The sequence below is a fragment of the Labeo rohita genome, chromosome 14 (assembly GCF_022985175.1).
Source record: "Labeo rohita strain BAU-BD-2019 chromosome 14, IGBB_LRoh.1.0, whole genome shotgun sequence".
Classification (NCBI taxonomy): domain Eukaryota; kingdom Metazoa; phylum Chordata; class Actinopteri; order Cypriniformes; family Cyprinidae; genus Labeo; species Labeo rohita.
Genome location: NC_066882.1, coordinates 1,834,359 through 1,848,338, shown reverse-complemented (window position 1 = coordinate 1,848,338; position 13,980 = coordinate 1,834,359). Strand labels below are relative to the sequence as shown.

The following is a 13,980-nucleotide window of genomic DNA, read 5'->3' as shown; positions in this document are numbered from 1 at the left end:
GCAAACTATCCAGAGAGTTTTCATTTGTGGATGAACTAAGCCTTTAAGAAAGAATGAAGATTTGCTATGCATGAAAAAATGTTTTGATGATATTTATGCCTAATGATATTCCTCCATTCTGAGCTTTTAAAACACAGTGGCTCAGTGAAACACTACAGTGAAACAGGAGTACATACAGCATATGCTGATGTATTACAGTTATTAATCACAAAGACAAATGGAGAAAAATAGGGGGGGAAACTGTCTGTAGATTAACATTTTGGGAAAAGAGGTTAAATATACATTTTTCTGAGCGGAGTGTGGATGCCAGGGTACAGAATGTGGAACACCTGGGCTTGGAACTTTCCTCTTGGCTTCAGTGCCAAATGTGAGCATAATTACTATGGTCACAGATGGTAGCAGATGCCTCTTTGGGCTCTGTTTACTCTTCTTTGACATCAATAGATCTCAAACCGAGACGCAAACACACGGCTTCTGCGAGCTCACATGCAACCGAGTGGATTTATCAACGTTTTTTACTCGCAGTGCCTCTACCGATTGAATCATGCATGAAAACATAGGTGCACTGATAAATAATGGGTTAGCTATTATATAAAATAGCTATTCTTTTTCAAACAGTTACAATGAAACCAGATGCGAAGCTTTTAAGTTTTAAAAAGGACGCAGTGCAGCATAAAAGTATTTAGCTGCACAGAACGTGCCCATTAAATTATTTAGAAAGTATCCTTTTGTGTTCCACAGAAGAAAGTAAGTTACGCTTTGGATCAACATGAAGGTGCGTAAAGGATGACAGAATAGTCGTTTCAGTCTGAACTATCCCTTTAAAGCATTTAGAGAAGCAGAGATGTTCTGCAAGAGCAAAAAAGCCTCTGTTAGGTTGTGCTGTTTAATCATCGTTAACAGAGCTGAAATTTGCAAGTGCAAATTAATTTAATCAAGGACGTCTCTAAATCTGCAGCATAAATGTACTAATTAAGGGCGCATCGGTTATGAATTCTTTATGTGACATGAAAAATCATCAACTAAAGAAGTCTGAGACACGAGAAGAAGCTGTCTTTATATGCAATGAAAGTCACTGAAACAGGATCCGTAATTCTCGCTGCAACTGACCGACTTCCTTCCATTGGCTTGAGCAAACCGACATTTAAAAATACCAAACCAGGACTCAACAATAAGGATGAACAAATGATGCAACAGTCACTGTATTCTTACTATATGCTGTACATGTTCTTAAGCCTCCATACAATGTCACCACCATGGTCTAGCTGCTTAACAAGATTTTGTCAAAACTGCAAGAATTATTTGTGACAGTCTCAGAAGCATCAATTAGAAATAAGTGAAAATATAAACAAATAAAAAACCGGTGTAGGATTTACTACACTCAAAAACTGCTTGTAGATTTCACAAATAATTACAAAGCAGTTGCAAGTAACATTAAATTAAATGTGAATTTTTGAAGTTGAAAGACTGAAATAGTTTGTGTAGATGTAAACAGAAAAATAAATAAACACATAAATACTAAAACATGGTTGCAAATTTAGCCTTCATTAAGATATCACTCACTGGTGGATAGCTAATTTGGGACTTTTATTTTACCTGGTAAACTTATATTTTCCATAAATAAATAAAAAAACATATTTTCTTACAATAACTTGAATAACAGGGTGGAAATGTGTGAGCGTGATCAATGCTATCAACACTACAATTCAATTTTTTGAGTCCAGATAATAATTTAACAATTTTTACTCAATAATAAAAGAAAAATATTTTTATGATCATTTTTTCTTACAATAACTTGCATAACAGGGTGGAACCGTGTGAGCTTGATCAATGCTTTTAACACTACAATCCATTATTTTGAGTCCAGATAATAATTTTACCAAAAATATTCCCACAAATTAAAGAAAAATATTTTTATGACCATTTCTTTCTTACAACAACTTGCATAACAGGGTGGAACTGTGTAAGCTTGATCAATGCTTTCAACACTACAATGCATTATTTTGAGTCCAGAAAACATTTTAACAGTTTTTTCCCCCATAAATTAAATAAAATATTGTAAAATATTTATTGTGATTTATTTTGGAAAGAAATCTAACTTGATTTTCTGACAAAATGTGTTCCTAAACATAATTTGTGGTGGCTGCTTGAATGAAAATGTTGGCAGAGAAAGTAAAATTCAAATCTACTGAACTGACTGGGCCAGCATTAAAAAAAAAAAAAAGATCCTTATTGTTGATCCCAGCAGTAGTCTGATCTACAGCGGAGCACGCCGGATCTGAGAAACAAGCTTACGTAAGACAAAGTGAAGCATGCCAGCTCCTCAGATGGATATCCAGATCAATAGATCATATTGAGATTGTGACAGGATGACACAACGTCATTTGTCGGGTCTCTCCCACTGAGCTGACACTGACGCAGAGGCTGCTGGGAGTTCTCCATTAAGCCTGTCACAATCCAAATCCAACACTCATCACGTTCAGCAGACATCCATCTCCACGGCACACAACGGAAGTCATGCAAAATGAACAGAACGCAAAACAAAAGAGGATTCTCTTCTTCCAGGCAGAGAAATAAATGGCACTTTCCAAGAATAAGGTAGTGCTTTTTTTCATCAAGTAGTCAATGAAAGCTGTTAACCTTTAGAAAATGATGTTCTTCTATCCCAGAACATTAAACTGCATATTATATTAGCAGTTTTTGATATGAGGTTTGTAATTTTTGTAACCCCACTGTAACCAAACATTTGATCCAGTAAAAAACATGTTTAAAATCATGATTTCTACATTTTCTATCAATGAACATTAAATAAACATGCAAACTACACCTTTGTAACAGCACAGAATTGTGAGGTTGATTAATGCTTTCAAAACTACAACAGATTATTTTGCATCCAGATAATATTAAAAAAAAAACAATTGGCCTATAACCATCTAAAATAGAACCATCTAAAATGTTTATCTGACATTAAATGTTTATCTAAAGCTATTTTTGCTCATCCGTAAGGTCGAACTGGATCATTGAATAGATTATTGCAGGTTTGCATCATATTCTAAGTTTGCATTTTAAGGAATACTAAATCTGTTTTTGTCCAAGTGAGATGAGTAAAATCATGTTCACATAGCGCACACAACGCCTCTGCACTTACTCCTGATTTCTCTCAACATGGCAACACGAGAGCTGTCAGTCAATATGTGGGAAAACAAAGTAAATGCCGTTACTTATTTAAAAAAGTAACTCGGATACTTCCTTGTAAATCAAAAAGTAATGCAGTACTTTACTAGTTACTTAAAAAAAAAGTAATCTGATTCCACAACTCACGTTACCACCAACACTGTTGCCATGATAAATGCAAGTTGTTTAATTGTTAAATAACATGTCTTTAAAATGAGTAACAGGGTGGAATTGTCAAGCTTAATGAATGCTGTCAACACTTTAATCAGTGCGGAAATTGAGAAAATGGAATTAAATTATATATTTAATTATTGCAGGTTAAAGTATTTCAGATACTTTCTTGTAAATCAAAAAGTAACATGTTACTTTAGAAGTTACTTGAAAAAGGTAATCTGATTACATAACTTGCATTACTTGTAATGTGTTACCACCAGCACTGTGCTGCAATGGTGAATGTAAGTTGTTTAATTGTTAAATAACACGTCTTTAACATAAGTAACAGGGTGGAATTGTCAGGCTTAATGAATGCTGTCAACACTTCAACTAGTGCAGAAATTAAGAAGATGGAATTAAGTTATATATTTAATTATTAAAGGTTTGCATCATATTCTAAGTTTGCATTATGAGGAATACTGAATCTGTTTTTGTCCAAGTGAGATGAGTAAATGCATGTTCACATTTAGTCTAGAACTACAGTAACATCATGCTCACACAGCGCTCACAACACCTCTGCACTTACTCATGATTTCTCTCAACATGGCAACACGAGAGCTGTCAGTCAATATGTGGGAAAACAAAGTAACTGGCATTACTTATTTAAAAAAGTAACTCGGATACTTCCTTGTAAATCAAAAAGTAACATGCTACTTTAGTAGCTATTCGAAAAAAGTAATCTGATTACGCAACTCGCATTACTCGTAATGCGTTACCACCAACACTGTGCTTCAATGATGAATGCAAGTTGTTTAACTGTTAAATAACATGTCTTTAACATGAGTAACAGGGTTGAAGTTTCAAACTTAATGAATGCTGTCAACACTTCAATCAGTGCAGAAATGAAGAAAATGGAATTAAATTATATTTTTAACTATTGCAGGTTTGCATCATATTCTGAGTTAGCATTTTGCAATTGAGGAATAATTAATCTGTTTTTGTGCAAGTGAGATGAATAAAAACATGTTCACAATTAGTCTAGAACTACAGTAACATCATGTTCTCAGCGCACACAACACCTCTGCACTTACTCACGATTTCTCTCAACATGGCAACACGAAAGCTGTCAGTCAAAACATGGGGAAACAAAGTAACTGGCGTTACTTATTTGAAAAAGTAACTGAGATACTTTCTTGTAAATCAAAAAGTAATGCATTACTTTACTAGAATAAAGTAATCTGATTACGCAACTTGCGTTACTTGTAATGCAAGTTACCACCACAAGTAACTCAGATACTTTCTTGTACATCAATAAGTAATGTTACTTTACTAATTACTTGAGAAAGTAAACTGGTAACGCAACTCACGTTACTTGTAATGCGTGATCACCAACACTGTGTTGCAATGATAAATTCAAGGTGTTTAATTGCTAAATAACATGTCTTTAATGTGAGTAACAGGGTGGAATTGTCATGCTTAATGAATGCTGTTATCGCTTCAATTAGTGCGGAAATTGAGAAAATGGAATGAAATTATATGTTTGCCTTTCCATCATGCAGTAAAAAGGATCCAAAGCGTGGTCGTAACACTTTGAGCAAAGAAACAAGAAACACGTTTATGGGGGTGAATCATGTGGTAACAAAATGTTTACGATTAAATCGAGCTACTTCTTATTCCAGGCTAGTTTTCACAAAAAAACATGGGATTTGTCCCTCTAATGCTTTAAATAAGTCATGAGGGACCAAAGTGTTTCTGTTCGTCCCTATTTGTGGAAAGTGCCAAATGAGGACGCGAGGAGATTGCGATGGAGAACGCTGATAACGGGGCACTTAACATCACCGCTGCCATAGTTTCAGTGTCTCTCCAAATAAGAGAAACACCAGCACAGCTGCTGCGGACTTGAAGACTTCATTAATCGGTCATGACAACGAAACCATGCGAAAGACTGGTTAAGCACAAGCCTCAGAATACTGTAGGTTGTAAGAGAGATGGACTTCAGATCCAGCGGTCACACCCGGGGTGCTGATAGCATGACTGGCCCGATTAGCCTTTATTCCCAACGGAGCGTTTTTTACAGCTACTTAAACACGTTTGATTTAGCACCCCATCACAGGATGATATATTAACAGATTACACAAGGCAAATCTGTCACATTAACTTCACTTAATCTAAGCTCATAACCGCAAGTGCCGTGATGAGGATGTTGATGACATGTTTGGAGATAAACGTTTGATGTTGAAGACGTGATTAAGTGGCAAAGTTTATTGCAATGTCAGACAGACTCCAAACGCCAGGTGTTTCAAATTAATCTACAACTGAGCACCTCTTTGCAGAATTAGCTTGGAAATTAGACTTTAATGTTGTTATTTGATTAAACTTTCTTACGAAAACATTCCGTGTTTGATTTTTACATATAGGAGATACTAGCAAACTAGCACCTTAGTGGGTGATCAGGACCTTGAGCACAGCATAATCCTGCTTATTACATGCCTACTTACCAGACAAATCAATAAATGGACATGAAATGTTAATTCAATAATAACTTAAAACCCATGTAGTAAAAATTAGGTTGTTTTCATGTCTATCTGGTATTTTAATATGCTTAAAGACAAACCATGTGCAGATTCATCAGTCAACACCAATTTTCTGAACTAATACAATATTACCACTTGTAGTCAAGTACAATGTAGTATATATGTTACTTTAATTAAAGGGACGGTTCACCCAAAAATAAAAATCTGTCATAATTTACTCTCCTGCAAGTAGTTCCAAACCTGTGCAAGTTTCTTTCTTCTGTTGAGCACAACAGAAGATATTTTGAAGTATGTTGACCAAACAGTTGATGGTAGCCATTGACTTCCATAGTACTGTAAAAAAAAATATCATGGAAGTCAATGACTGCCCTCAACTGTTTGGTTACCAATATTCTTCAAAATATCTTCTTTTATGTTTAACAAAAGAAATAAACTCATACAGTTTTGGAAAAACTTGAGGGTGAATAAATGATAACAGATTTTCTTTTTGGATAAACTGTCCCTTTAACCAAGTGAAAGCAGAGCAGGACTGAGTGGAGGCGGGGACCAGTTTGCATATTCATGCTTCCACGTATACTAAATGAGGTAAAGGTCTAGAATTATATTCAACCCACTTTTAAAGCATGAATAAATTATTTCCATGAGTTTAAAGGGATAAACTTAGTGACTGCAGGGGAAATATACATAAGTTTAGTAATTAATAAATGGATTTTTTATATATATGACAGAAGAAAGAGACTAAGAGACACATTAAAACTATCACAGCTTCGTATGTAAGGAGTAGCCATGGACATAACTCAATAAATACAATGTGTTTCTTAGTGCTGGGTAGTAACTGATTACATGTAATCCGGATTACGCAATCACATTACAAAAATTAAGTACTTGGAATTAGATTATGTATTAAAATGCTAATAATCAGATTACAGTTATTCTTTTATGGATTACACGATGACAGTAAATTATTAGTAATTTATTGATTTTCCATCATTTGTCTGTTTTCCCTATCCCACCCAAATAAAAAAGGAATAAACTTAAAATGCATTTATATTAGACTAAATATAATTCAAGTCTATTTATATATTTACTGACATATCGCTTTAGACTGATTAAAAAAATTATTTAAAAACTTGTATTTAAACTTTATTTGGAGCACTACTTGTGCACAATGCACATTTCTTAACATTAAGCATAAAAAATGTTTTAATGTCACTACTGATGAGGATTGTGTGATCTTTAAATGATATCAGTCTTTAAATGCAAAATATTTAGATGTACCACTTTAGCACAATCAAATATACTTATATAGTATATCTTTAGTTGGACTTAAGTGCATTAAGTACAAAATTAGTTGTTCCAGTTCAGCAGACTTTAAATAAAACAGTTTAGCATACTAAAAGTACAACTGCAGTGTATTTTTATTAAGTACATAATATGTAAATGTATTTGTAGAATACATGAAATAAATGTGTTTTGAAAACATTTTAGTATATTTCTTTTTCACTATGGCAGTATGGGAAACCATGATGTAATGTGATGTTTTACAGCACTTCATGCTTCATGCAATGGAATATATTTTCTCTCTTTGTTTGTTTGCTTTTTTATATCAATATAGTACACAAAAATCCCATTCAAATCTTTAATGTAAACAAATGAGGTATGCAAGTAATGTGTTTTGCATGGTGCTATGCAAAACAGATTGAATTATTTACAATTATTTTGAGTCCAAATTATATTTAGACACTTCTTTTGGCTTGAGAAAAATAACAACATACATGCCAGTTGTTTAGTTGTTTTCCTTATAATATCACACTTACTCATCTTTACCAAAAAAAAAAGTAGTTGACTTTATATTCTATTCGTGAGTCCTTGGCATCAAAAAACCCTTCAATTAGTCATTATGCAGAATATGTTGAACCAGAGACACAACACGGCGAAATCTTAGCCTAAAGGCTTCAGGTAAGCAGCTAAACCAATCACAATTCAGTATGCAAATGAATGTAAAAAAAAGACCAATAATCACAATCATCACAGCAGCTGCATTCTCTAAATATGTCAAATTTAAACGTCTCAGACAAAGTCAAAACGCAGTCGTGCGACGCTTACGTTAACGGTCGTGCTGAATTAATCGCAGAAATTAGCAGAGAAGAAAAAAGCCTCGCAAGAACTATAATAAGCTTCTCAGCAGAGTGAGATGTGCTGCAGATCTCATCAGTGTATGAAATTATAATACAAGTTGCTGCTGTCTGGGAGAACATCATGTGACTACACCCCTGCTCCTCTATTTCTGGCTGTGGCTAAATCATACATGTAACTACACGGCACGACGTTAAGTACGAAAGAATTCATCAGCCTAGCCTTAAACGTAATCTATGGAAACAGAGAAGAGCCCACATTAACCCCGCAGTTTTGAGAAGGGTGGTGTTGTCATAGCAACAAAAAGTAAAAATAACACTAAACAACACACTGTTTATCAGCTCAGAATTCAATAAAACAGGACTAAACAGACACTAACTGACTAGGCAGAAATGATCAACAATTACGCACACTAGTACTAATTAAGTCGAGCGATCTAATTGAGTCTAAATTTGTCTTTTCATCCATTTGTTATTTCGCAGGCTATCATTGCGCGGCCCTGCCTCTTATTCATGTAAGCAATTAATGCTTGTCAGGATAATGATACATATAAGGGCAATGTTTCCGCCCCGGTAATTATTTAGCCCATGAGCTAACACAAGTCTGCTCCCATCTTTTCCTTTGAAGTGACTATTATGTTTTCAGAGAAAACCGCTCGACGTGTCCTCCGTCCAGGCCGCAAACAAAGGGCATCTCGAGCCTAATTTATGCAAACGCACGGGTGACAAACGGATCGATCGCGAATATCGTATCATCCCGTTTATACTACGCTTCCTCAAAACTCAAATGAGTCATCAGAAGCCGCCTCAGCCAGAGAGCACGGCCCGCGTTCGCCTCTTCTCGCGGCCTCTCTCCAAAAATAGCCCGCGTTTTAATGTCAAGCGACGAGAGCGCAACTCGCGTGGACTGGCCTAAAGATTTGCATTGCCAAACAACACGGCTGACCTTTGGTCGAGGCTTCTTTGGCCACGTTTAAACCGCAGCGAACGCTCTTGTTTACATGCGTGTGAAATGGCAGGCAGGAGGAGGTGCAGAGAAGGGGGGCCCTTCTTGGTTTTAAAACAAAACGCTCCAAGCAGTTACGCCTAGCAAAGACACCTGGGGCGGCCGTGCCGCTCCTAATTGAGAGATCATACGTCTGTCTAAGACGCAGGCGTCGCGCTGGACTAATGAGACAGTAAACGGGTACGGGGAGCCAAGGAGGCGAGCGTAGGAGCGAATGAGGCGTGATGCGTGCTGGCTTTGAATGGAAATATCAGATACTAATGGCTGCAAATCTCCCAGATCAACCCTGTCAACCCTTAGGATAGTCGAGGATCCTGTCGGCTGCGAGCTCGGTGAAAATCCAATTTTGCTGGAGCTGCAGAAAACAAAGATTTTCATCTTTTCTTTCCAACTCTTCGGGATTCCAGAGCTCAAGCGTGACAAGCAACAAACCTGACAGATCTATAAAGGTAATTTGTAAGCACATCACTACACACTACCGAGCATCTGTCCAGAGGTCCGTCCGCTTGGAAACAGAATTTGAGCGTTGAATATCCATGGCTGTCTCGGCCGAAAAGTCAAAAGAGCCGCTTAATATTCAGCAAATGTGATGGTCATCAAGCTTACAAGGTCGAAATAAACCAGCTCTAAAACAATTGTTTTAAATAAGGTTTAGGGTTTTATAAAAAAATAGAACTAAAAAATAATATAACAAAAATAAATAAATAAATAGAAATTAAATATATTTTAACTATTTTGAGTGTTGAATATCAATGGCTTTCTCGGCCGTTAATAGTGGTACTTAACATTCAGAAAATGTGATGATCATCAACCTTACAAGGTCGAAATAAACCAGCTCTAAAACAATCGTTTTAAATAAGGTTTAAGGTTTTATAAAAAATTAGAACTGAAAATAAATAAATAAATATATCAAAAATAGAAATTAAATATATTTTAGCTATTTTGAGCATTGAATATCAATGGCTTTCTTGGCTGTTAATAGTAAATGGAAAGTCAAAAGGATGCTTAACATTCACAAAATGTGATGATCATCAACCTTACAAGGCAAAAATAAACCAGCTCTAAAACAATTCTTTTAAATGAGGTTTAGGGTTTTATAAAAAAAAAAAAAAAAAAAAAAAAAAGAACTAAAAAATAATATAACAAAAATAAACACATAAAATAGATAAATAGATTCATCTATTTATTATATTTATATAAATATAAATAAATAGATTCATCAACCTTGATCATCAACCTTACAAAAAAATAAACCAGATCTTATCAATTTTATTTTGTAAATAATTTAAAATGAGGTTAAAGGAACACTCCACTTTTTTGAAAATAGAGTTTTACCGTTTTCAAATCCATTCAGCCAATCTCTGGCGGTAGCACTTTTAGCATAGCTTAGTATAGATCATTGAATCCGATCCAACCGTTAGCATCTCTCTCAAAAATGACCAAAGAGTTGATATTTTTCCTATTTAAAACTTGACTCTTCTGTAGTTACATTGTGTACAAAGACGGACAAAAAATTAAAAGTTTTCTAGGTCGATATGGCTAGGAACTATACTCTCATTCCGGCGTAATAATCAAGGAACTTTGCTGCTGTACCATGGGTGCAGGAGGTGCAATGATATTACGCAGCAGTCAACTCTGCCAGCTGCAACTCTGCATCTACACAAACTTAGTGCCGGTCATTTTCAGGCGCTGCGTAATATCATTGCGCCCGCTGCACCCATGGTACGGCAGCAAAGTTCCTTGATTATTACGCCGGAATGAGAGTATAGTTCCTAGCCATATCAGCCTAGAAAATTGCAACTTTTCATTTTCTGTCAGTCTTAGTACACAATGTAACTACAGAAGAGTCAAGTCTTAAATAGGAAAAATATAGTCATTATATATGGTCATTTTTGAGCGAGATGCTATCGGTCTAATCAGATTCAATGATCTATGCTAAGCTAAAAAGTGCTAAATGGATTAGAAAACGGTAAAACTTTAACTCTAGGGGAGACGATGAGCCTATTTTCAAAAAAGTGGAGTGTTCCTTTAAGGGTTTTATAAAAAAAAAAAAAAAATTAGAGCTAAAAATAATATAATAAAAATAAGTAAATAAATAAATGTATCAAAAATAGAAATTAAATATATTTTAATTTATTTTGAGTGATGAATATCCATGGCTTTCTCGGCCGTTCACAGTAAATGGAAAGTCAAAAGAGGTGCTTAACATTCAGAAAATGTGATGATCATCAACCTAACAAGGTTGAAATAAACCAGATCTTATCAATATTATTTTGTAAATCATTTTCAATGATGTTTACGATTTTATTAAAAAAGATAGAACCTAAAATAATATAATAAAAATAAATGAAAAAATAAATAAATAATAGAAATTAAATATATTTTTAACTACTTTGAGAGTTGAATATCAATGGCTTTCTCAGCCGCTCAGCTGTGATGCTAACTAACCTTACAAGGTCGAAATAAAATTTATAAGAGCTGATTTATTTTGTAAGTAATTTTCAATAAAGTTTGCAATTTTATATAAAAAAAAAACATTAAAAATAAAAATGCATATAATACAAATAAATTAATATAAAAAATGAGAACTTAAATCTATTTTTAAAATGCACTGGATATAATAGGACTGAAAATTAATTAGTAGTGTGGGAACTTGAAATTTAAGAAAATGATTTGCTTTGTCTGTATTCCGTATTAAAATAACAGTGACAAGGTTGAAGGTCGAGATATGAATACCAATCCAACTGATGTTGTATGTATGATTTTAATCATTAGTCGAAAAGGTCAAGACATCTGTGGTGGGACATGCCACATTTTAAAAGGAAGAAATAGACATTTGATGTATTTAAAACTAGTATTATATGTTAAATACATCAATGCATTATGCTAATTTACCAAACATATCTAATAGTTATCATAACAAAAACACTTGGGAATTCTGCCCATAATGCTATTATTTAAAATATATATATATATATATATATATATATATGGGAAGAGTTTACCTTGTTCATGGAATATGATGTATAAGCAATAAAAAAAATACTGGTCTTATAACGAGCAAATTGTAGCTGAGAGCAACTTCAACTATTTATATTCACTTACAGAAATTCCTATTATATTTTAGGATTCTGTTTATTTAAATGACTATGTTCATGGGATATCCTGACCTTGGCTGTCATATTTAAATGATTTTTCTGGTTCAAGCACCAAATCCAAGATAAACAGGTACGATAATTCTCACACTTAATAATCAACCATAATGTATCAACACTGCTTCCATTATAGATTTGATCATCTGCGTGCATGCACCACCTACAGAGCTATAAATATACGCGTGAACTCGATTTGCAAACGAGGCATGCTTTTGTTTTTCCACACAGATTGGTGAGGAAAACGCAGAGCTCCTGGCAGAGGCCATTTCACCTTCATCGAGTTAAAAGGAGCGACGGGGAAATGAATTGAAAACAAACTCTATCACCCCCACTGAAATGATAAAGCTGCAATGAGTACGAGCCATAAATCTTTAATTTCACAGCCATACATATTCCCCTGCAATTACAGCTGCGCTTCCAGCCGCGTCCGACAGAGGGTGCGCTTGCGCGACATAAACTTTTCGGCGGTCCCCATCAACAGTATGTTGCTTTTACATCACAGTTTGCCATCTGAGCATTTTAAAAGGAACATGCATGTACAAAAACGTCGACAGATGCCGTTTACACACATGCATCTCCCGAAACCCAGTCTCCGGCGACAAAGAAAGGCATGATTGTGTTCGCGTACGCGACACGTGCCGTCTTTCTCCTTGAGAGGGCAACGCTCACCTTGAACTAGATTTGCGATTAAACCCAAGTCACAGAGTGCAAAGGTGCGTCCGCGGACGTGCCCGGTTTCTCGGTGGCACACCAAAACCGCTGGGCTCAAAAACACAGTGGGAGACATGCGGAGCGCGTGCGGGTGTGCGTGCGAGTGCGCCAGTGCGCGTGTGTTTTGAATTCAAATGTCAGCAGCGAAATGCAGAGCAGATACCGCAGCATGCCAATGAACTTCTGCAGTTTCACATCTAATCGTCATGTGTGAGCCACATCAGCTGGTGCGCCTCAAGTTTAGTGTGCATACGCATCGCATTTTAACATCAGAACACATAAGGGCAATGGAAAACTGTTACATGCAACATACCATGTTTACTTCGGATACCATGTCTATGCTGGCTATGTCTATATTCATCCCTACCGCCACCGGAGCGCCTGATGGAGAGAAAGGAAAAATGATTAAAAAGGAAACTGCACGCATGCACATCCTCACGCTTGTATGTTCACGTATGTGCCCAATTACACTCAGTCTCATTCTTGTGACAGAACAGCACGTTTTATATGTGTACGAAACACCAACACCCCAAATTCACGTGGCATTGCGCATGAAATTGTTGATTTGTTACGAACGCACAAATGCAACTGCATGACTGACAAATGCACAGTTAGACGTGTCCTTCTATCAATAACAGCTTGAGCATCTTCTATGATGGACTCGTGCATCAAAGGAGATTTTAAAGCATGCCATTTCATGATGCAACAAAAGTTGCGCTGCAAATTGAATTGATCCCCAAGTTAGCGTCCCTCTCCGGGAAAAGAGAAAATGGCAAAATAGCAGGGAATAAGCGTGCGTTCGTTTTTCCCCCCTCTCATGCATTGACATGCACTGCCTGATCAGAGACTGAGATGAATGAACAAGGTTTGCATGAGTAATTGGGCATGTTAGTGCGCGTGACAACCCAAATGCAACAATTATACGAATTTTACTCATGCGTTACCTCCGAAATCTGGCCTCAGCCGAATGTCGTATCCTTTCATGAGTCTGTCCACGGTGTCTTTGACCACCGGCATATTGCTCGGGTCCCTGATACTGCAATAATATCACGAGATGTTCTTAAAATCTTCTTGCATCCCCAAAACACAACATGTTCTTTTCTGAAACGGCA

The 13,980-nt window shown here is 35.8% G+C and overlaps 1 protein-coding gene across 1 annotated transcript in view; it reads right to left on the bottom strand.

Annotated features, from left to right (window-relative positions):
• gabrb2a (gamma-aminobutyric acid type A receptor subunit beta2a) overlaps window positions 1–13,980 on the bottom strand; it is a 55,151-nt gene that overhangs the window by 40,950 nt on the left and 221 nt on the right. The window contains 2 exon segments of the mRNA XM_051127151.1: window positions 13,182–13,249; window positions 13,813–13,904. Coding sequence (XP_050983108.1) covers window positions 13,182–13,249; window positions 13,813–13,904 — 160 coding nt within the window.